General features: G+C 50.5%; 1 protein-coding gene across 1 annotated transcript in view; it reads left to right on the top strand.

Moving 5' to 3' along the window:
- LOC8025665 (cytoskeleton-associated protein 5) overlaps positions 1–22,844 on the top strand; it is a 126,285-nt gene that overhangs the window by 94,256 nt on the left and 9,185 nt on the right. The window contains exons 24-29 of the mRNA XM_029989705.4: positions 3,272–3,398; positions 3,976–4,152; positions 11,265–11,452; positions 11,506–11,581; positions 13,121–13,309; positions 18,409–18,555. Coding sequence (XP_029845565.2) covers positions 3,272–3,398; positions 3,976–4,152; positions 11,265–11,452; positions 11,506–11,581; positions 13,121–13,309; positions 18,409–18,555 — 904 coding nt within the window. The remainder of the gene's footprint in view (positions 1–3,271; positions 3,399–3,975; positions 4,153–11,264; positions 11,453–11,505; positions 11,582–13,120; positions 13,310–18,408; positions 18,556–22,844) is intronic.

Raw genomic sequence — 22,844 nt, 5'->3', positions numbered from 1 at the left:
ACTGCTCACTAAGTGCCGTCGATGTAACTGGTATTTGCTGCAATTTGATTTTGAGGAATTTTAGTAAAGTAACGTGTTTTTAGGCGATTCTTACATTGCGAATGCCGACGTAAGCTTTCTGTGGACCGACGTTTGTTTTTGCTTAATTGTTGCGAACTCAGTAAAAAGTACATCTTGTGTTTTGTGTGTATTTGGCAGTAGCTCCATAACTTCGAGCATTCTGTCTTTTTGCTGTGTAGAGAAAGGGCCTGACTCTATTTCTACATTGCCAGAAAGTAGCGGCATCAATCTGATTACGGTAGCTGCTCTGTAACAGAGTACACGAGTCACGTAAATGCCGTTCGCTTTAAAATATCAAATGACGAAGGCAAAGGGGCAGACAACGTCTAGCACTGTGGCGAGCTATGGGGTTTGTAAACTAGACCAACTTGAATGCAAATCTGGCGTAAGCGACTCTCATGACACATCCGGGCCTAGCCCCACTTAATTGCCTCCTATGGCTCATACGAGGACTTCTAGGTGCCTTCATCGGGTTGAAATAACCGCGAGAAAAAATAAATCTTCTCTTGGCCATCGGTGTCACTGTTAATCAAGTAGTAAACAATCAGGGGCGTTCTTGTCCAGAGTTCATGCTGTCAGCAAGATGGCAATTGGAGCCGAAACTATCACATGATCTACCCGAATGGGTAGATCACGTGATGACCGGTCGCTCACGGAAGCCGACTGCCCGACGACTGCTAGCGCGGAGCGCTCGGCATCTGCCAGTGGAAGAAACTATAAAAACGCGGTTTCTTAGAAAAAGAAAGAAAACGCGCACAGAACTGTTTGAACTATTTAATTGAGTAAGCGGAACACCTCTTCGTTATCAAATAGTCACCCCTTAGTTAGCCGTATAGTCTAGAATAGCCTCCTTGAAACTTCCCACGGCGCGCACATGTGCTCTCGTGTCGCGCGCTTTAATGGCACGCGCTCTCGTGTCGCGGTGTTCTCTCGTCTGCGCTCTCGAGTCGTACAGCCCGAAAATATTTACCTAGAGTTTGCGTAAATGGGAAAATGGCAAAGAAGGAGATAGGCAAGTGCCCTCGCCTTCGTCGTAAAGTGCAGTCCTTCCGTCGTCAAGAGGGGCAGTGGTTGCACAATCCCAGTTAAAGGAGCTGTGCAACAGTTTCAGTGCTTTGCTTAAATAATTTGGGAGTCGGTGTCTCGACCTTTCTGAACTAAAGAACAAAAACTGCTTTTGCTTGCCTGTCCTAGTTTTTATTTTAAAAATGGACAAAGATTGAGGTTTTCAGCACCTCTCAACTCCTTCTCTATCTTCCGAGTCACGTGCGTTGTGACATCAATAAGGGTCGCGCGGGGTTCCGGCGAAGCTCTCTCTCTTGAGCCATCAGTGAGCAGCGAGAACTCATCCGCTCGCGACCGCGTGATCACGTGCTGGCGGGCGCAGTGCGAACAGTATGGTGAAAGGAGGAAAGTCTCATCCGGATCCGGCCACACTCGCCCGGCTCTGTCCCCCTCCCCCTTCGGCTTCTGGCGGCTGTTCGCGGTAGCAGATAGAGCTGACGGTTTTGTGGACCTAGGATAGATAGCACCACTAGAACTCCGTATAATAAAAGTTTTGTTGATGATACCAGAGTTTTGACGCATTTACAGTATAGACCACTTACAACGTAACCGCTTATAGTGCAGGACCGGGTATAACGCGGCTTTTTTAAACCACCGGTGCGCCTCCCATAGAACTCCATGTATTTACATACCGCTTAAAATGCAGGCGCGCGAAGGGGAATACTGGTTATAGTGCGGTTTCTCGAACAGTCCGCCGACCGCGCCGACACTAGATAACGGCGCTAGCCGCGAGCGGCACTCGCGGGGTAAGGAGGTTGCTCGAAAAAGCGGGAGAAGCGAAGAGGGAGGCTTCAGTTGCCATAGCGACGGAGGGACGCATGCACGTGTCGTTCACGTGCGTGCGTGCGTTCGTCCTTCCGCTGTGTTGGAAACAACTGCAACGACAAACCAATCGCAGGTCGAGGAGAAGTGTTCGCGCGCGTTGCATGCCGGTCGCAGGCCAGCTTCTATCCGCGAACATGGTGTCGGTTGTGATCGTCGTCTGAGACGGCATGGTGGAAGTTCATCGTTCCGCATAAAAGCGCTATCCTTGACTGTGAATTTTCGTTGTGTGTCACTATGATAACCAAGCACGTACTAGAAAGGAAGATCCACCTACTCGTGCGGCGATGTTGTGGCGGCATTCTAAAGACGGCAGAAACGCCCGTGTCGTTGTGTTTGTTTACTTCGACTACAGTGGTGCTTTCTAAACATTTGTGTTTTCGACCATCGCCCGGATTTCTTATTTGGAGCATTTCGTGCCTGTGCTCAAGTTGAAGGTATTACTGGCGCGTACCGTATAAAGGACGCGAATTTTCACGCGTTTTCATCGCCGGAGAAAAGTGATTAGGGTTAGCATTCCCGAACGCTCGCGACGTCTGTCCGCAGCCCGCGACGCCGTTAAAAGGCTGTGCCAGGCAAAAGTAGCTCATTTCTTTCAGAATGTGTGACACACTTGAGAGAGAAGTGTACTAGTCTGGTGAAATAAAGACTTTCCTCAAACTAAGCTTCATTTTTCATCTAACATAGAAATAAATTCTTTTACAAAGGTAAGTTGTCTGATGGCATGTATTTTGGCCTGAAAAATTGAGGTTTTGGTTGTACCGCGGTACCGCTTATAGTGCGGATTTTCGCGACTCCCGCGGCATACGTTATATGCGGTCTACACTGTATAAATATTTTAGAACGACAAGATTTATAGAAAAGTTACGTTTTATCGAGCAGGTATTCGCACACTTGCTATCTTTCTACAAGACCCCCAGTGACGTCACGCCGTGTGTTTCTCATGGCCGCCGCTCGCAGCTGCAGATTGGGGAATATTCCAATTTTTGCCTCGCGATTACGCGGCGGAATCGCTACGTTTCGAAGGAAGGAGGTGTGTTTTCTGTCCTTTTTGACGAGATGAACAATGTCAAATATAGACGATGCCAATCCTTTCAACGTTAAAATTGTTGCACAGCTCCATTAATTTTAATTGTTTCGAGCCCGATTCCTAAAGAATTGGCCGGCGCTCATTGTCGCGTTGCCGGGCCGAGGTGGTGGGCACCATGACGACGCAGCGACCTCCCGGGTGCCGGAAGGAGTGGGCGACGGCTGAACTCCGAAACCTCGCGACGTTGCGGGGTGCTCTGTGCGGGCGTCCCTGATCCCGGTTACCTTTTGGCAGGCGTCCAGGCGTGGGCGGGACTCCCGTGCTGCTGCGGCAGGGCACCCCCGACGGTGGCTCACTCAACTTTGTCATGTCCCAGCTGGCAGCCCAGGAGATTCCCACGGTGCTGGACGCCCTGGCACAGGTGGGTGCTAGGGCGACCGTTCTATTGGCTCTGTGAGGAAGCGTTCCTTTCCCGTTAGGAAAGAGGCATTTGAATCTTTTGGTGGGGGAGAGTCTCTTCCTTGGGGCCTGACTTTGGGCGAGAATTACGAGATCCTGAATTCAGGTGTACCTTGTTACGGGCTTTTAGCCAAGCAAGTTGGTTCATTGCTTGTGAATCTACCCTTTAAAGTGATCGTATAAGTCGGCTTGGTGACGCATTGCGCTACAATATACCGCCAAGGTGCCCAAAAGTGGTGAGACGATCTCATCAAAATTTCAAAGAACCCTAGTAAAAAGTAAGAAAAAGGTAACTCTTTTTTCCTACTTGCGGTGCCCAAGTGGTGCAACGACCGACGGATAGTGGCAGCGACCAAGAGCCCCAAAACGAATGACACATAGCTGAAATTACTCGAAAAACCGTCGGTTTTATTGGTTTTGCGTTCATTTAATGCATTTTATTGGGAACGAAAAAGAAATTTTGCAACGACCATTATAGCATCGGAAAAGTGTGTGCCAGTTATGACTGCAGGTGGTGACCCCCGGCCCCTTGCTCGCAGGTGGAGGCCCTCTTAGAGGCCGGGGAGGAGGGGGGCCTGGCCCAGCGAGGGGACCAGCTGGTGACGATGGTGGCCCTGCAGTACCGGCTGCTCACCAACAAGCACCTGGGGGACGACACCCTGGCTCGTGCGGACGTGGTCACCCTCTACCTGCGCATCTCCCAGCTCCTCTCCAAGGTGGGTGCCCCCATCCGTACCCCGCTCCTCGCATCTGCCTTCCCGGCCGTCGCATCTTTGCTCGGAGCCTTTAGTCCTATCCCGATTGTGGGGGACATCCTTCTGTCTCGATCATAGAGAAACCTCCAATTTGAAAAAGAGTCGCAAGAAAACAAAAGTTGTTGAGTGTTTGAATGAATGTGACGCTTCTCCGTGGCCACTTAAGTTTGCTCGAAATAAATGGCCTCCCGAGAGTCTCTTCCGGTCTTGTCTGGGGCCCCCGGCAGCGTCGGCAGTCGTTGCATTTTTCCCGGATTGGGCGTTTTCTCGTCGCAGTCCTTTCGAGAGTCGTACCGGCAAGGTCGTACCGTAGCCGCGACTCCTTGCTTCGAGCGAACTGAGAAAGCAGTTACGAAGGGTGATCGCTCGGCACCTTGTGGCTACCCGTCACCAGGGAGGGGAGTGGGGGAGCAAGAAACCGGGGAAGGCTTCTGGATTTTTCGTTAATTTTTAAAAGCTCCAGTAATGGGTGCGTTAAGGGGAGACACAGCCGCAAAAATCAACTTTTTAAAAAAAAAAGTTGATTGTGAAAAATGGTGTTAAGTTCAACAACTTCCGAAGCATACTTTTACGAAGTTTTATTTACGTCCGCTGCGTAGTTATTTCGTTATAAATTATTTTCGGCGCGCCGGTGACGCGAGTTGGTACAAAACGACGGGGCGCAGGCGCAGAGTCGGGCAATGTTTACACATTTTACTTCGGAAGCGCTCTGCGTATGCTAGGCCTAGCGAGCAGATCGTACTCTCGTTTGAATGCTTATCTCTTCTATTTTCGGCGCTGGCACTCGTCGTCGTTCAAGGATAAGCGAGCGTGCTGGAAAACGATTGGGAACCCCTTCGAAATTTGAGCGTTTTTGCGAAAAATAAAAGGTACACGGTCCTCTATTGGCCGGAATGTTGAAACCTGAGCTCCCATTGGTCCCCGCACTCTGCGTGTTCGTGGACTTGCCGTTCGCACGTTAGTTCTTGTTTGAAGCCTGCGTTGTAACATTGTCACATCTCAGTTCCGATCGCGAACTTTTCGGTGACCATTCTGTTGGACTTTGTTACATTTTGACGCTATGCCTGTGGTAAAGTCGGGAATGCAGAAACAATACGGCCACCGCTCGCGATTTACGAAAGCACGAGGACGGAACGGTCCAAAGAAAGCAGCCACCGCCACCGCCGATGACAACGTGCTTGTGTGTCAGAGATCTTTGCCTGCTCGAGCGGATCTCGCGGCCCCAGCCCCAGCATCCGAAAGTGCATCATTTTGCGACGCGGGCACGCTCGCTGCATTTGAGCGGAAGGTTAGCTTTTTTGAGGCCGGCGAAAGCGGCGGGCGTGATGAAGATGAAGATTCCAGGGAGCCTTCCGGTGACAGTGCAGCCGGCTACCATTTGTTGGACGTGTCCTGTATGCGAAGCCTGGTTGCAGCGCTGCTCTGTCCAACTTGTCGTGCTGGTGGTCTCCAACTTCGGGAAACTGGTGTGGGAGCTCGTCTGACGTTTGATGCCGAGTGCTCTACGTGCGGAGTCATCGTCTCGGCGCCGCTCTCGTCGACCGTTGATGGAACGCAACAAACCGAACTTGCAGCACACCTCGGAATTGTTTCTCGGAACTGTGGCATCTGTTTTATTAAACTAACCAACTTTTTTAGCGGACTGAATGCCCCGCCACCAATGCACCTCAGGGCTTATCAAAATATTGCGACAAAGGTGCACGACGCGGCCACGCGAGCGGCGTCTAACGTGATGAAGGAGGCTGTGCGGATGGTGCGGAAGGCACTGGGAACCACTCCCCGACGGTGAACCAACCCCCGACGGTGAACCAACCCCCACGGCCGAAGCACCCTCCGATGTGTCCATCAGTTATGATGGGACATGGCATAAGCGAGGCCACACGTCACATTTCGGCGTTGGCGTCGCCATAGAGCTGGAGACGGGCCTCGTTCTCAACTATGCTGTTGTCAGCAATTATTGCCATGGTTGTAGGATTGGACTCATCGGAAGGCTACAAGGAGTGGCTGGAAAAACACCAGTGCCAGAAAAACTTCGACGGCTCAGCAAATGCTATGGAAGTGCAAGCAGCGGAGGTTATCTTCAGTCGGTCAGTAGGTCTCCAGAACCTCCAGTACAGAACTATCCTCTGCAATAGTGACAGCAAAGCCTACAACCATGTCTCTTCGCTCCAGCTGTATGACAAGGAGGTTGCCGAAGAAGATTGTGTAAACCATGTTGCAAAGAGAGTTTATGCCGGACTGGAAAAACTCAAGAAAGGACTGGGGGGACGAGGCAAACTGACCAACCTGGTAATGAAGCGGATGACAAATTATTATGCCAGCGCCCTCGAGGAAAATGCCCCGGATGTGAGGGCTATGCAGCGAGGCGTCTTCGCAACTCTGCTGCACATGTACTCAACGGATGAAGAGCTTCGACACAACGCATACCCTAAGGGGGAAGAGTCGTGGTGCTACCACAACTGCCACCTGGCACTCCAAGCGTCTGGCGAGCCATCAAGTGCAAAGCCCCACCGGCCGGCTTTCTCCAAGGAGGTGGCCAAGGAGGTTGTGCCACTGTACAACCGCTTGGCACAGAAAGAATTGTTGGCCAGGTGCGCACGGATGAAGACCCAAAACGCCAACGAGTCTTTCAATGCCCTTGTATGGAAAAGGTGTCCAAAGACCAAGTTTGCTTCACTTAAGACGATTGAGGCGGCAGTGGCCCTAGCTGTCCTAGATTTTAATATGGGACCGAAAGGAATGGAGAGGGCTCTCCTTGAAATGGAGATGGAAGCCGGGAGCCACCACGAGTCCCAGACAAGAAAGGTGACCCGGCACCGACTTGCCAGGTGCCAGTGCCCTGGACTCGTCAAAGGTCGCCCACAAGCGACGCAAGCTGGGAGCGGTGGCTGTTGAGCAGAAGCGCCTCAGCCAGGAGGGTCGAGGCGCTGGTCAGTTTTAGTGGCCTTTTTGAGGCAATAAACGCATACAGTGTGGACCGCATATAACGTATGTCGCGGGAGTCGCGAAAATCCGCACTATAAGCAGTACCGCGTTATAACCAAAACATCAATTTTTCAGGCCAAAATACATGCCATCAGACAACTTACCTTCGTAAAAGAATTTATTTTATGTTAGATGAAAAATAAAGCTTAGTTTGAGGAAAGTCTTTATTTCACCAGACTAGTACAGTTCTCTCTCGAGTGTGTCACACATTTTGAAAGAAATGAGCGGCTTTTGCCTGGCGCAGCCTTTTAACGGCGTCGCGGGTTGCGGGCAGACTTTGCGAGCGTTCAGGATTGCTAACCCTAATCACTTTTCTCAGGCGATGAAAACGCGTGAAAATTCGCATCCTTCATACGGTACGCGCCAGTAATACCTTGAACTTGAGCACACGCATGAAATGCGCCAAAAAAGAAATCCGGGCGATGTTCGAGGACACAAATGCTTAGAAATCACCACTGTAGTCGAAGTAAACAAACACGACGACACGGGCGTTTCTGCCGTCTTGAGAGCGCCGCCACGACATCGCCGCACGAATAGGTGGATCTTCCCTTCTAGTACGTGCTGGGTTATCATAGCGACACACAACGAAAATTCACAGTCAAGGATGGCGCTTTTACGCGGAACGATGAGATGAACGCCGTCTGCGACGACGATTACAACCGACACGACGCCATGTTTGCGGATAAAAGCAGCCGGCCCGCGACCAACATGCAACGCGCGCGAACACTTCTCCTCGACCTGCGATTGGTCTGTCGTTGCGGTTGTTTCGAACGCAGCAGAGGGATGCGCGCACGTGAACGACACATGCGTGCGTCCCTCCGTCGCTATGGTAACTGGAGCCTCTCTCTTCGCTCCTCCCCCCTTCTTCGAGCAACCTCCTTGCCCCGCGAGTGCCGCTTGCTCGCGCCGTCAGCGCCGCTATCTAGTGTCGCACAGGGAAGCGTGCTCGCTGCTCTGGTCGTCGGCGCGATCGGCGGGCTGTGCCAGAAACCGCACTATAACCGGTATTTCCCTTCGCGCGCCTTCATTTTAAGCGGTATGTAATTACATGGAGTTCTATGGGAGGCGAACCGGTGGTTTAAGAAAACCGCGTTATACCCGGTCCTGCACTATAAGCGGTTACGTTGTAAGTGGTCTATACTGTATCTGAGGTGTGGAAACTTTAGATGCGTTTTTCTCCGTTCCATTTTTTCAGCATAAATTTCATTTTAGTCAATCTATCGTTTGACAATGGGACTAAAGGAAAGGCCCATTCTTTGTTTTTCTGGACTGTAATTTAATGACAAATGCGCCTGTGGAATTGTTTTTTTTTTTTTATTTATGGGTTTCTTTTATAAAAAATTGTAACATTTTGTCTAAGACAGAGAGGGCTGAAAAGTAGATTGATTTTGCAGAACAATATTTTTACAGAAATAAATGACTTTTTACTAAAATCTTTTCATAGGCGCACACAATGAACATCGTTTTGCACCTAGCGAAAAAAAAAAGTGAGATTTTCTTAGTTTTCTAACGATTGACTAAACAATGTATGTGTGTCCTTTATGAAGACTACTGTAATTTCTTTCGCAGTTATTGTACAATGCTGAAATTTCATTCTGCACCATCTACCGTGACTAGCAGGCCACTCACTAAGTTTCATTCATTTTATTCATTCATTCATCAAGTTGACCCTCCTAGGTAGTTGTTCCCTTTAAGTCGGCGCTCCTTTACTCCTACTCCGACGCTCCGAGTTTCATACTCCGAGCGCAGCAACTAAACGACGCACAACGTGCCGGAGCGCGACACACCGAGGCTGCGTTGCAAACCTACTCAAATGGATCCGAGTTACCCTGGCGGATTATGTCGCATGACAACAAAAAATAGAGAAACGCTGGACGCGGGTAGGTTTTCGATAACCACCTTTACCCTAGAGTTAAGGCCCATACGCACATTCGCGTTTGAGCGCGGTGCGTTCTGTAGCGGCTAGCGGACGCGTTGCGTTGCGAGGACCGCTTGCGCCAAACTTGTACGCACAGTTGCGTTGACACGCAGTCAACTGCAGTCAAGAGCCAATAACAACGCTCTATCGTCGCTAGTGGCTCACCAATAGTAAGCGAAATCCAAGGCAACATGGCAGCGCACGGCGACAGCGTCGAAGTGTTCGATCTTGGGACAATCTCGCCGGCTTCCCCGACGTTTTGTCAAGCTTGAACCATCGCAGCTTTGGAAAATACAGTCCCCACCGCTCCCCAAAACGAAAAAGCAAGCACTGCGATCGGCGAACCGGATATGTCTTGCCGAGTCGGCCGGATGGGGCGAGCGAACACGTCGCCCCCTCTCCTCTTTCGGCTTCTGAATGGTCGAACGCACCACAACGCTTCGGAAAGTTAAGCGAGTCTCTACTCGCTTGCGTCGCGCTACCGAGCGTGCGGGAAGACGCGCGTCGCTCCGCAAGTGACCGCGCCTGGCCGCAAGGACTCCGCAAAGCACTCAAACGCGTTCAAACGCAAATGTGCGTATGGACCTTTAGAGGACGAGTAAGTTTTGGAACACGGCCAGAAACTATCGACGGCCCACACAAGCTCTTCTCACCGTGGATACAAGTGGCAGAACCCGAAAATATTTTGAAGATAAGTAACTAGGCTCGTGTGGAGCGGCAGAATCCAAAGCAAGAGAGACGGCGACGTTGTTTAGTTTCTATGAACGTTTTAATATTCCTGAAATGTTTGAAGACTCGCTTCGTGCACATCCAATCTATTTATTAATCATGCATGCTGTTCCGTTTTAAATTAAAGACGACATTCTTGAACCCTCTCGTCAATGCGAGAAACCCTCAAATTTGTCGGAGATTCCCTGGTTCCGTCGGTTCCGTCCCGCAGTGAGATGGGAGCTGCGCCGATACCGGCACACCGGCTTTCCATTCTAAGTATCTTCATTCGCTGCAGCTGGTCTAAACATTCTAAGCAGGGCAGCGGTTTGGCTGTCTGTTCATCACAACTTTTCTGTCGCTGAGCTATTGGCGCGCTCATTCAGTAGATCAATTCATTCTCAGGCAAGACGCACGAACAAACCTTTATCGGTGCGCTAATTGCTGTCTTGGCTTTCAAGCACTAATCAACTGGAAAGGGGCAGCGGTCCGGCTACGCCTTTCGTCTAGACGGTCTGAACAGCAGCGCAGCCATCTTGTTTGTTTACGTGATGTCACGGAGCACGAAGAAGTCACTCACGCTCCGAGAAATTCCCGGTGCACAAAAAGCGTGCTCGAGGGTCAGTCTTCGGTGGCACTCCTGTCCGTTTAGTGAAAGAAGCGCCAAACTCTCGCGCTCCGGAGCACGGACTTAACGCACCCAATGTTACCAAAGGGGTGGACCTCCACCTCGAAATGAGCGGAGGCATCCCGTCGATAGATTCGCGGGTGGGTGGGTGGCCGATGTAGTGCGTTGCAATGGAATGATTCCCTTTAAATAAAAACCCTTCTCCCCCCATCCCCGAGGTTTCTTGTTGGGGCAAACGGAGGTGCACGTCAAGGGTGATTTTCCGTGCCGCAGTCGCCGATGAGAAAGGCAGGAAGGAGCTTAGGCTGTCCCACCTCCGGCGTGCACCTGCCACCTTCGAGGATGCGTCTGTGTTGCGTCGGTTTGAGCGTGCTTGCGCGGCCAAAGCACAGATGAAGTTAACAAGCGCGGGCTGGAGGCCGGGCATCCCAAAGAGGTGCACCGCCATTCTCGCCCCGTCTGCTACTCCAGTGACGACGGGAGTCCCCGAAGGTTGACTTCCAACCTTTTCCACGCTTTCAAGGAAGCTCTGCTCTCGCAGCGCCCCGTCCAACTTCCGCTCAAAAACAATATTCGCACACCCCTACTTATATTAGATTAAATACGGTACACTCAGTTTTACTTTATTGTGGCGACACAGCGAACCGTCGAAGCCAGGCGATTTCGTCGGAGTGTCGCGCCACCTTCGAAAGGAACACCGGTACGTTCGCGGTGCCAGTATGGGCGGCCGGCGACGCCCGTTGCGGCCCATCAAGGCGGAGTTCAAGCACCCAAAGATGGCGCCATGACGATTCTCTCTGCCGGTGCCTGTCACCGCACACCTCGCCCCCGCAGGTGTTTGACGGAAGGCCCCTGGGGCGGCGGGTGAGCCGGGACATCCTGCGGGACCTGGTGCCCCAGCTGCTGGCGGTGCTGATCGACCGGCGGGTGGGCCAGCTGGGACAGGGCCCCCAGGTGCTCAGGGCCACCAACCTGCTCACCCTGAACATCATCCGCAACGGCCAGCCGACCTGCGTGCTGGGGTAATTGCCGGGGCCTCCTCTCCTCCTTCCTCCCTGACCCCCGCTCTCCCCAGGGCCCTGATCAAGCACCTGCACGACTGCGTGGCCAGCATGAGCATCACCGAGAAGTACCTCGACCTGGTCATCAAGGTGAGACCTCCCCTGTGGAATCGTTAATTGCGGATCCCTGCCAAATCGTTAAAAGGCCCCCGCCTCGCACTTTAGAGTGTCCCGAAAGTTGAACTGGCGGCCGTACGGTTCTCTGCCATACTACGCCGCATTGGAGGAAATGCTTGTTGCGCCGTCGGCATGACTTAACGAGCACGTGCCTCTCCGTGGCAAAGTGTTGAAGCGAGTTGGATTTCACTAGATCGTGGGGCAAACTGCCGAGGCAAGTTCATTCTTGCTAAAATGTGGGTAGACTACGAAAGCTCGAGTCGTAGGTGGCGTCTACGTTCGAGCGAGCAAAAGGGGAATCGGAGCGTTGGATGAGGGTAGAACTAATTTTCTGGCGAGTGTGACGCACGCGTTGGCGCAGAACCATAAATTGACTGCTTTGGAAAGGTGATTTGTATTGCACGGTATACACAACAGGGACGTAGCAGTATTTTAACGGAGCTTTCTACGAGCAGTTTGTTCGAACTGCTCGTACAAAGCTCAGTTTCACACTGCGCCTTTGTTGGAGGGGAGTGAAGGGGCGTGTTCCAAACGAGGGAGGCATTGAGTCGAGAGCAGTAGCTACCTAACGACATTAGAATGATTGCTCTCTGGTTTAAGGCTGCTTCAGACAGCCTCGTTTTCTTGCGTTACTTTACGGAAGCTTACGTCCGCTTAAGCCACGAGTCGCCAAGACATCTCTGCTTCCTACTGAGCGTGGCTACCAGTTCAAGATCGCCTGGCACGCCACATTCGAGACACAAATGTTTTGGTCTCTTATACGTAACGTCGGAATACGCGAGAAAACGGTGCTGCGTGAACCAGCCTTCATAGCCACACAGCAGTATGTTGTAACAGTGAGGTCAGTTTTTCTTGCACAATGTTCCCATACATAACACTCCTTTGGGTGTTGCATCAGACGCTTATAGGCTTTCCGTACCACCCCATAGCCATCTTGGCAGTTCAGTACAACCCTCTTTAAGATTGGAAAGGACAGAAAGGGTGATTGCTGCAGCAACAAAGACCGATCAGCCAGTTACCTCTCACACATATTGCCGCCCGCAGGGTCGATAAAGAAACGCTCGGTCACGGACTTCTAGAGGATTGGTGTTCATTCTCGCACCAGACGTAGCTTCCCCTCTGCTTTCTTGTTCTCGAAAGTGCCAGTTCATCCTCGCCCCGAGCGCACGACGCTCTAACTTTCTTTGCCGAACTTTCGAGATAGTGACGCACGGTAAATAAGCAGCTGCCAGCGACCTTGTCGAGTCAGTCTCGCTCGCGCTCTCTGTTTTGCCGCCAAATCGCCGCCCGCTTTTCTGCTGCCTCGACACTCTTCTGTTACTTATTTTTGTTTGGCACAGGTTCGCCAATTGGACCTTTGTCCTTCAGTTCACTGTTCGGCTTCTCGTCACCTTCATTCGTGATAATATAAGTAGTGTCCCGCTAGCGGGCAGGAAGGGCAATGGGGCCACTTTCCCCAAATCCAGGGAGAGTAGCCTTCTCCTGTACAATGACCACGATGGGGTGCTGCAGTGCCTGTGGAAGCTGATGGGGCGCCTGGAGCAGTGTGCCCCGCAGCTGGACCTGGACCTGGTGCTGCTGGACGTGCACCTGTTCCTGCGGGCCTACCCGGCCCCCTTCTGGGAGGGCCGGCCCTCGGACACCCCCCTGCGCACCGTGCGCACCCTGCTCTACAAGCTGGCCGCCCTCGAGGGGCACCGGGTGAGCCCCTCCCCGACCAGAGAGAGGCTATTCCCTCCTTGGGACTGGACAAGCTGGGAGCTTATGCCGGCTTTTCCAGCCCCAGGATGCAGCAGCTAAAGGAGTCCCCCGCCAACCAGAAAATGATATATGGGGCCAATTACGGGGAATCGAAGAAGAAAGTATAAATAACCTCGAAAATTGAAAGCAAGCCGATTTGTAAACAGTGTGTGGTCACGTGATGTTTGGTCACAAAAAAGGAGAAAAGGTTGACCATTCTACTCCAGTGGCGACACCGACATTGGAGATATCCTGGAAGATATCGGTACCTAACGAAAACTGGTAACGCATGCAAAGTGCAGGCGAGAGTTTGAGGTCTTGGGAAGTAACACGTGCAATGTGCAAGATTTTGTATAAATGGGGATTAAGTGTAAGATAGATCACTCACCTGTGCCGTCCTCTGCATTGACCTGCGAGATGCACCATGAGTACCGTGAAATCGGTATGCCCTTGTTTTGCGTGCATAAAACCTTTATATTGATTTAAATGTTTGTTGTTTTGGTTGGGAGAACATGTTTAGCCAGTGTATGAGCAGTTCTTCATTGTTACGAATTTTGGTAGGCAAAGTGACTGGGCTCGCATATGTTACGAGCACAATCGCTTTATCTACAAAGTATCAGTTGGACGGTGCACACTTCCCAGCCGGAACCAATCAGTTATTGACATTAACAGTTTAGTAAAGCCCACAAATGACAGCTGTAAAAAATTTAAGGTGTTCTGCCAATGTTTTCTGGGCGAAGCTGTTAAGCGCTACTTTCCCCAAGATTGTGTCCGCCAGCAAATAAATGTTGACACAACACTCCGTACAGCTACCGCCATCAATGAGCGACGGCGGCAACCAGACAACCGGCATGCTGGTTGTTTGGTTGCTGCCGTCGCTGATAGATGACGGCAACCTTTCCAGCCTTTGCACTCTGGCTTGCCGACTTGCAGCCAGCCATTGCTGCATTCCCACCATAGTACAGCTTCTCTCCTTCTTCACCAGAGTGGAAAGGCTGACAATTTTTTATTTGTTTTATACTTGTATGAGGTGTTAGTGAATCCTAATGATAGAATGTATTGCAGTAGTGAGTCAAAACAGTTTTGGTGCAATATTTTACACGAATACCAACACATGTCTGGCTGTATCGGCAGAATAAATTCGCAGACCCGAAAAACGTTCCGACGTCGGCCTTCGCAGAAGTATCAAAGTCGGTGCTCTCAAAAAACTCCTCCCAGCTGGTAATCCACTTCTCCCCACGAAATTCTCGCGTTGCAGCACACACCCTGCAAAATAAATAGTCCAGACAAACACTCGACGCAGTGAACCCGATAGATGCTGAAGCTGTTTGTGAAATGTGCAGCTCGCCCTCTGAAACAGTTTTTACAGAGTAACTTCCTCGCTCGAAGACAAAGTGGGGTTTCTGAGCTATACACCGACACGCGGGCTTGACGTCACGGAGCTGCGGCGGCGCTGCGATCGCGCCGGAGCCGGGGGGTGTGGGCAAAAGCGCGCACGTTTCGCATGGGCGTCATAGCATTTCAGCATGCCGCGAAGCTGTGTTGCCGTTAATTGCACCGAAATGTACAAGAAAAGCAGCGGAGTGAGCTTCCACAAGTTCCCGGCAGACTCTGAAAGGCATAGAAGGTGGAAAATATCCGTGGATCGAAAAGAATGGTCGCCTCGCGCGAACGACCGTTTGTGCGGCAAACACTTTCTTGGAGGCAAGTGCGGCTTCCATTTCAATCTCCGTCCCGAGGCTTGCATATGTGCAGGGAAGCCGTTGTCTGATCGAGACCACCCGGATTTTGTTTCCACGGTGTTCGCGCACAACGCACCCGGGCACCCCCCAAGCGCTCGTCGGAGGCTCGCTACGCCCGTGCTACCGAGCAGTAGGGGATCAACGACAGAACGGCAGTGTTGTTGGCGTTACCAAAAAAAAACAACAAGTAACGAAATACGTTACTCGTTACTTGCAAATAAAAGGTACGCGTTACTGAGCTACGTTATCTAAAAATAAAAGGACGCGTTGCCGCTACCGATAAAAAGTAAGGCACGTTACTTCTGCGTTACTTTTTTTAAATTATGATTTCACACATTTTACGGTTTTGACGATGCAGGTAATATATCAAGAAACATTATGTTCATGCAGAAACTGAACATAATTACTTTATCTCTTTTCGCGGTTTCACCTAAATACTTACGAGAAAAAACGCAAAGAAAACATGGCTTGACGCCTAAAACACGGAAACAATTGAAGTGTAATTTCTTTAAGACTTGGGAAGTAGTAACGACTAACGTAACTACGTTACTTGAAATAGTAACATAAGTACATTACCCGTTACTGTGTCGAAAACGTAACGAGTAGGTTACTACGTTACTGAAAAAAGTAACGCGTTCCTGGTAACGCCGTTACTTGTAACCTGTTACCGCCAAGACTGCAGAACGGACAAACCTTTACTGGTTGCAATGCCTTGTGGTCATGAGGTTATGAAAAATACCATACCTTGACTTGAAGACGCTCTGTGTATTTAATCAATTAATGAATACACACACTTCCGCCGACCCACAGTCTGCTGATACCGCCGGCAGTGCGGAAACCGACTCGATGTAATCGTAGACCTCGAGAGACGTGTACGCCTGCACCGCTTCGGCCGTGAACTGGCTTGGCGAAAAAACTAAATAAACGACGACCTGAGCCGTCAACTTCCGTGGCAGCAACTTTACGTCGGAAGTCCAGCAGGCCTTGTTTACGGCGTACGGATCCTCGTAGGCAACGCCGTCCACGCACAGTTTGTTTCGATACCGCTACCGTTCAGGCTCGGGTAACGAGCTCAAATAGTCGGGCATAGCATACGACATACGTTATGAGGAAATACGACGCACAAATAAAGATACAAGCGTCCCTACAACGTCAACAACGAGCGCACGCCATAGAGCGCAATGGCGAAAACACGGACAGCCGGGCTGCTTTTGCCCACATAGCTACCGCGCATGCGCGGCCTTCCGGCCGTGTTGGTAAACAGAGCCGCTCCGCGTGTCGGTCTATACAGTATAGACCACTTACAACGTAACCGCTTATAGTGCAGGACCGGGTATAACGCGGTTTTTTTAAACCACCGGTTCGCCTCCCATAGAACTCCATGTAATCCATGTAATTACATACCGCTTAGAATGCAGGCGCGCGAAGGGAAATACCGGTTATAGTGCGGTTTCTGGCACAGCCCGCCGGCCGCGCCGACGACCGGAGCAGCGAGCGCGCTTCCCTGTGCGACACTAGATAACGGCGCTGACGGCGCGAGCAGCAAGCGGCACTTGCGTGGCAGTTGCTCCAGAGCCGAGTCGCCGAGTTGCTCGAAGAAGCGGGAAGAAGCGAAAGGCTTCAGTTGCCCTAGCGACGGAGGGACGCACGCATGTGTCGTTCACGTGCGTGCGTCCCTCCGCTGCGTTGGAAACAAACAACCGCAGCGACAGACCAATCGCAGGTCGAGGAGAAGTGTTGCTCGCGTTACATGCCGGTCGCGGGCCGGCTGCTCCTATCCGCAAACACGGCGTCGGTTGTGATCGTCGTCGTAGACGGCGTTCATCTCATCGTTCCGCGTAAAAGCGCTATCCTTGACTGTGAATTTTCGTTGTGTGTCGCTATGATAACCCAGCACGTACTAGAAGGGAAGATCCACCTACTCGTGCGGCGATGTCGTGGCGGCGCCGCGGCGCTCTCAAGACGGCAGAGACGGTCGTGTCGTCGTGTTTGTTTACTTCGACTACAGTGGTGCTTTCTAAGCATTTGTGTTTTCGAACATCGCCCGGATTTCTTATTTTGAGCATTTCATGCCTGTGCTCAAGTTGAAGGTATTACTGGCGCGTACCGTGTGAAGGTTGCGAATTTTCACGCGTTTTCATCTCCGGAGAAAAGTGATTAGGGTTAGCAATCCTGAACGCTCTCGACGTCCGTCCGCAACCCGCGACGCCGTTAAAAGGCTGCGCCAGGCAAAAGCTGCTCATTTCTTTCAAAATGTGTAACACACTTGAGACAGAACTGTACTAGTCAGGTGAAATAAAGACTTTCCTCAAACTAAGCTTTATTTTTCATCTAACATAAAATAAATTCTTTTCACAGGTGTAAGTTGTCTCATGGCATGTATTTTGGCCTGAAAAATTGATGTTTTGGTTATAGTGTGGTACCGCTTATAGTGCGGATTTTCGTGACTCCCGCGACATACGTTATATGCGGTCTACACTGTACTTTGTTTACCTTTACGATGGGCTGCAGCGGCGGCTTCATCCCACCACAGTCAATCCAAAGCTGGGAGGGTGTCACATTGACCATGAGAAAAATGCCCATTTTAAGACTTTGGTTACTTTTTTTTTTTTTCAGGGGAAACTATTAGAAGGTTTACAGTTTGATGCCATACATAAAAGTTGAGCTAAGTTGCCTTTTGAATGAACCAAAAACCAAAGCAGACTTGAAATCTAACGCAAAATATAATTTGTCAAACCCAATTTTCTTTTAAAGAATGCTCCAAACCTGATAAATATGGCGATTCCTCAATACAAAAACAAGAAAAGTGTGAGAAAGAAACACTAAAATATACATGTTTTCTATTTCGGCAACAAACAGCTCCGCAAAACCTAGAGTTCTGGCTCGAAAAGGTTTTTGTACTGATCAGCATCAACTCAACCCTCATAACTGACACGCCATTGGGCTAAGCATTTTCTTAATGTGGTGAAGCACGGGTCATCGGAAGTGAAATCCACTGAACTGGCTTCACTATGAGACCCACGCTGCTATCAGTAATGCTGCACTTAAATATCGCTGCCACATGGAAAGAGAATGAAAACCACAAACCGAAACTGTCGTTCAAACTACACGTGGGGAGGCACTGCGTGCGGTACTCTTGAAGTGGGCCTCCGTGTACAGCGGACAGGGTAATGGACGCTCTATGGGTGCGGTCAGGAAGCGGGGCCGTCGCCGATTGCTCCGCCCGGTTGCGGGCGGCGCCCGTAGTGCGGTCGGGGGACAGGGTGTGTGTGGCTCGTCGAGGGGCTTCGGGGGGGTGACGGGTGCCCCCGCCTGCAGCTGCTGCGGCACGCGGAGCTGGTGGCGGGCCACGAGGACTCTGCCCTGGTGCACACGGTGGCCAAGATGATCAAGCTGCACGCGCGCAAGAGTGCGGAGCTGGCCGCCACGCAGCGCAGCACGCCGGGGGACGAGTCCTGCAACAAGGTCGGTGCCAGCTTCCCCAACCGGGAGGAAACCCGAGCCGGCCCTCTCATCGCAACCGGAGAGGAGTGGGCTTTTAAGACCTTCGCATATTTGATTGGTTGTCAAGTTTGCTCGAACTTTACCGTAAAATCCCCTGCAAACATCAAATATCAGCCGCGCAATCTACAGTACAGGCACGTGTGCGAGCGAGTCTGTAGCGGCTTCCTCCACATTTGTTGCACCATGATGCACGAGTCTGCTGCTTCTGGAATCGGCGGTATCCGTTTCCGTGACGTGGAAGTTTGTATTGGTTCCCGCATGGTTGAGACAATTCAGAGGGAAGGGACCTTGCGCTCTCCGCACAAGGTCCAATGGTAAAGATGGGCAAAACTCGTAGGTTTGCCCATTTTTAGCTTTGGTTTGTTTATACGACAGTTCTTGCTTTTCTGACGATTTCCATAAAAGCTGTCTCAGAAAATACTTCTACTTTAATGGCAGTATTTCCCAAAGGCGAGGATTCCGAGCTCGTTGTTTTATATTTGTCGATTGCTCCTACCTCGCGACAATTTGTGCACCCGATGCGCGTTCACGAGCGAAGAGCTCGCGCTTGCAGCCTAGGAGCAGAATTGTCGTACGGGTGAATAACGCGAAAAAGAACTGGTAAGCAAAAATTTAAACAAAATGCGAGGCAAATGAAAACAAACATATAAAATATCTTATAGGAGCAGCCATATTTCGAGAGGAAATGAATCGGCGACATTGGATTATTCCGGTGCACTCCATTTCTAGCGCTAGAGTCGCGGGATACCAGTGATGCCATTACTGAGCCAATTGCGCCAAACTGCACCAGCTGCGCCAAACTGCTCCAAGGGCCTATCCCTGCTACATGCTGCTACATTTTGCCGAAATATGGGTGATCTGTGCCAAGCCTGCGCCAAAGGACCAATTTCGGTCGCATTTCAAAACCGAAACTAAACTGAGTGCCGTAATTGAGCATGCGTGAGCTAGGTGGCAGAAACGGCCGCCCGACAGAAAGTACTCTGCATCAATCGTCCATCCGGTCTTGCATGGTTTTTCCCACTGATCTTACTGACAATTGCTGGATCGCGCTTCCCACTCCCGCAAGTGAAGTCACCGGACACAACCTGGCTGGGATATGATTTGCAATTTTGCCAGCTTTTTGCTGCGGTTTTCCAGCGTGCTGTAAACACGTTTTCTACTCGTTTCGTCGTCATTCGCCGAAGAAGTTTTTTTAAGACTGTACTGTTGAGACTTGCTGTTGTGGACACGTGGAAAATTTTACGAAAGCGGCTGTGTCGCAGGAAAAAGGCACAACTCGTCAAAAGCAAGTTTCGCCAGTCTGGCGGCGTTTTCAAAGCTTCCTTGGCACGCTGAAGTGCCGTGTCTCTGTGCCTTTGCACGCTTGGATACCAATCAAGAATCGACGCCACACCGAAGTGTCGCGCGTAGATGCCTTTAGATCATTTATATATATATCGGCCAAAGAGTTCTGGATCGTCCAGATGTTCCGGTGAGTTGCTATCAATAAAGGGGAGAAAGCAATCTGTACAGTTGCTTTTATGCACTATTACCCATGGCTATGTTCCAAATCTACTCTAATGGATCACATGGGAGCACGAATAGAGCAAAACTGTGGAGCAAGGAGGGTTTTTGAAAGCAAAAGTACAAGACATCTAGAATGAAAATCTTTGAAGCGCGGCCCATACGGTCGTGTGCAATCTGTTGACCAATTACAATTAGGCGAGCCGCGCTCAAACGTCAAGTGCAATTAAGTAGGTTGATAATGAGCCAGCACTGATCAGTGATGAGGAGCTGTTTTGTGCAGTATTCTATAAATCGCCTAAGGACGAAAAAAAGACGTACCTTCCCCCCCACTTGCGTCGCTACTGGACGCTGGAATAAGCTTGTTTCTGGACCGCGAGTGCCGCAAGTATACAGTCGTCGGAGTAAAGTAAGACGCTGATCCAGAGGCGCATACGGCCAACGCACATTGCACTCCCAAAACACATTCACACGGCGTCGATTCTTGGTCGGTATCCAAGCATGCGAAGGTACAGAGACTCGGTACAGAGACACGTGCCAAGGAAGCTTTGAATACGCTGCCAGCCCAGCGAAACTTGCTTTCAACGAGTTGTGCCTTTTTCCTGCGGTACTGCGCTTTTGTAAAATTTTCCACGTGTTCACAACGGCGAGTCTCAATGGCGCACTGAGTCTTAAAAAAACTTCTTCGGCGAATGACGACGAACGAGTAGAAAACGTGTCTACAGCACGGTGGAAATCCGCAGCAAAAGGCTGGCAAAACTGCAAGTCGTATCCCAGCAAGGTTGCCATCCAGTGGCTTCACTCGCGCTGCAGCAAACTAGTGGGGAAGCACGATCCAGCAATTGTCATTGACTCCAGTGTTTTTTTTTTTTTGCCGTCTCTCATTTCGCACTCTCGTCGTCTCGTGGGTCTTGTCTCGCCAGCTTTTTAAAATTTTTTAAACTGTAGATGCGGGCTTGTGTGTACGCTCCGACGCCAGCGTGCCGGGTACCAGCCATGCCGTCATGCTGTGAAACGAAACCACGTTTTTGCACGGCGCGAGTTACTTTATGAGCTGAAGCACTCGCTCCTGAAATCAAAGGCCGTGGGAAAACTATATTTGGTCCCTGTCTGCCAGTCGCCGTGGTTGTGCGAACTCGAGTGTTGCCGTCCCCACGTCACTGAAGGTATGGCGTCTTCTAAACTGTAACGTAAAGACCGCCGCATGTTCATCACCATTCTTGTTCTTGTTTAAATCGTACTCTACTACAAAAATCTTTTTTTAACTCAATGACTGCTGTGTCGAAGTATTGGTTACCTAGGTTTTTCTCGGTGGACTTTCTTTAGAGAGGGAGCCCGGTACGTAAAAAATCTGCCGCAAAGGAAAGTTGAAGAGAAGTGACCTAAAGCAAAGAATGCGATGTCTGCACGCTGAACCTGCACAGTGCGCTTGTTTGTCTGGAGTTCAGCCGTTGCACAAAGCGCTCCAAGTACTTTTTGACCCCATGGCTCGCGATGTCATGCATCAATGCGCTCAGGTTCTTTTTTCCGGTGTGTTTAGCTTCTGTGTGTTTAGCCGGCCTTGCAAGCGCGTGCCGCTAGACCATTCTTTTTCGTATATATGCTGGACATTTACATTTTGCATACAATTTTGAGAGCCTGTTGGTGACGGAGCGGAGAGTCGGGGTTTTAGTTTCGATCGAACAGCCATCTCCGCTCGCGCGTCGAAGCACGTGCAGCTGCAAGCTTGCGGAGGTTGCCCTCATGTGCATGCGAACATGAATGCATGACACTTGACAGAAGCACCTTCTGGGACGCTTGCAAGCCATTGTTTTACGTTTGCTTACTTTTGACAAAAATCTGGCACGTCGTGATCCAGTAAAACGGTGGCGAGCGGTTTTTCAGAATTGCTTGGCATTGGCTCAAGGTATGTGTACTCTTGTGGGATGTCTCAATGTTTTTTGGAGGCATTGCAAGTGGACATTCATTACTAGCCAAAGGCAAAGCGAGGCTTGCAGCAGCCTTGCTGAAAGTTTCGAAAAGCAAAAAGAAAAGTACCCTCTAGTCGTAACGCACCTTTGTCTTGTGTACAATTTCGCATTGCACTGCAGTAGTTACGCGTTTCATCAGCCTAAGACTGCTTCCACATATTTTATAACTGGTCAACCTAATGCTGTGATATTTACTACTAAGCTGGTCATTTTCAAATAAATTTTAAATATGTGCAGTTTGATTCATATTTATTTATGACGGCTACATATATATGTATCATTTAATTGAGGCATTGCAAAATCTGTCATGTCATTGGCATTTCAGTTACATGTTGAAAGATTCCCTGGTGGTCTAACTTGGCCGTAATTTGTTTATTGCAGCGAGCAAAGCACCCTTCGTTTGTCCAGCAGTTAAAAGGAATATTTTTATTTTTATAAGAATAACTGCTCCAAGAAACACTTTTTCTGCTCCGAAACACTGTTTTGGCTGCTCCAAAAGCCACTTCTTCTGCTTCAAAACAGTGTTTTTGCTGCTCCAAAGGCCACTTTTGCTGCTCCAAAACACTGTTTTGGCTGCTCCGAAAGGTGCTCCGAAACGGCTTAGGCCAATCGCATCACTGGGATGCTCCCCGCAGCCCGTATCTCAAGCGACGGGAAGTGCCCTGTGCCCCCGGTTCCTTGTGGGCCACGTCCCGGCGAGTCATGGACTGCACGTTTCACACAACCGTTCTCGGTGACACCGGCCCGTGTCTCTGCGGCCTCGTCGGTCTCGGGAGC

This window comes from Ixodes scapularis, unplaced genomic scaffold (assembly GCF_016920785.2).
Source record: "Ixodes scapularis isolate PalLabHiFi unplaced genomic scaffold, ASM1692078v2 PGA_scaffold7__128_contigs__length_106722199, whole genome shotgun sequence".
NCBI classification, from domain to species: Eukaryota; Metazoa; Arthropoda; class Arachnida; order Ixodida; family Ixodidae; genus Ixodes; species Ixodes scapularis.
This window is presented reverse-complemented; position numbering and strand designations above follow the sequence as displayed.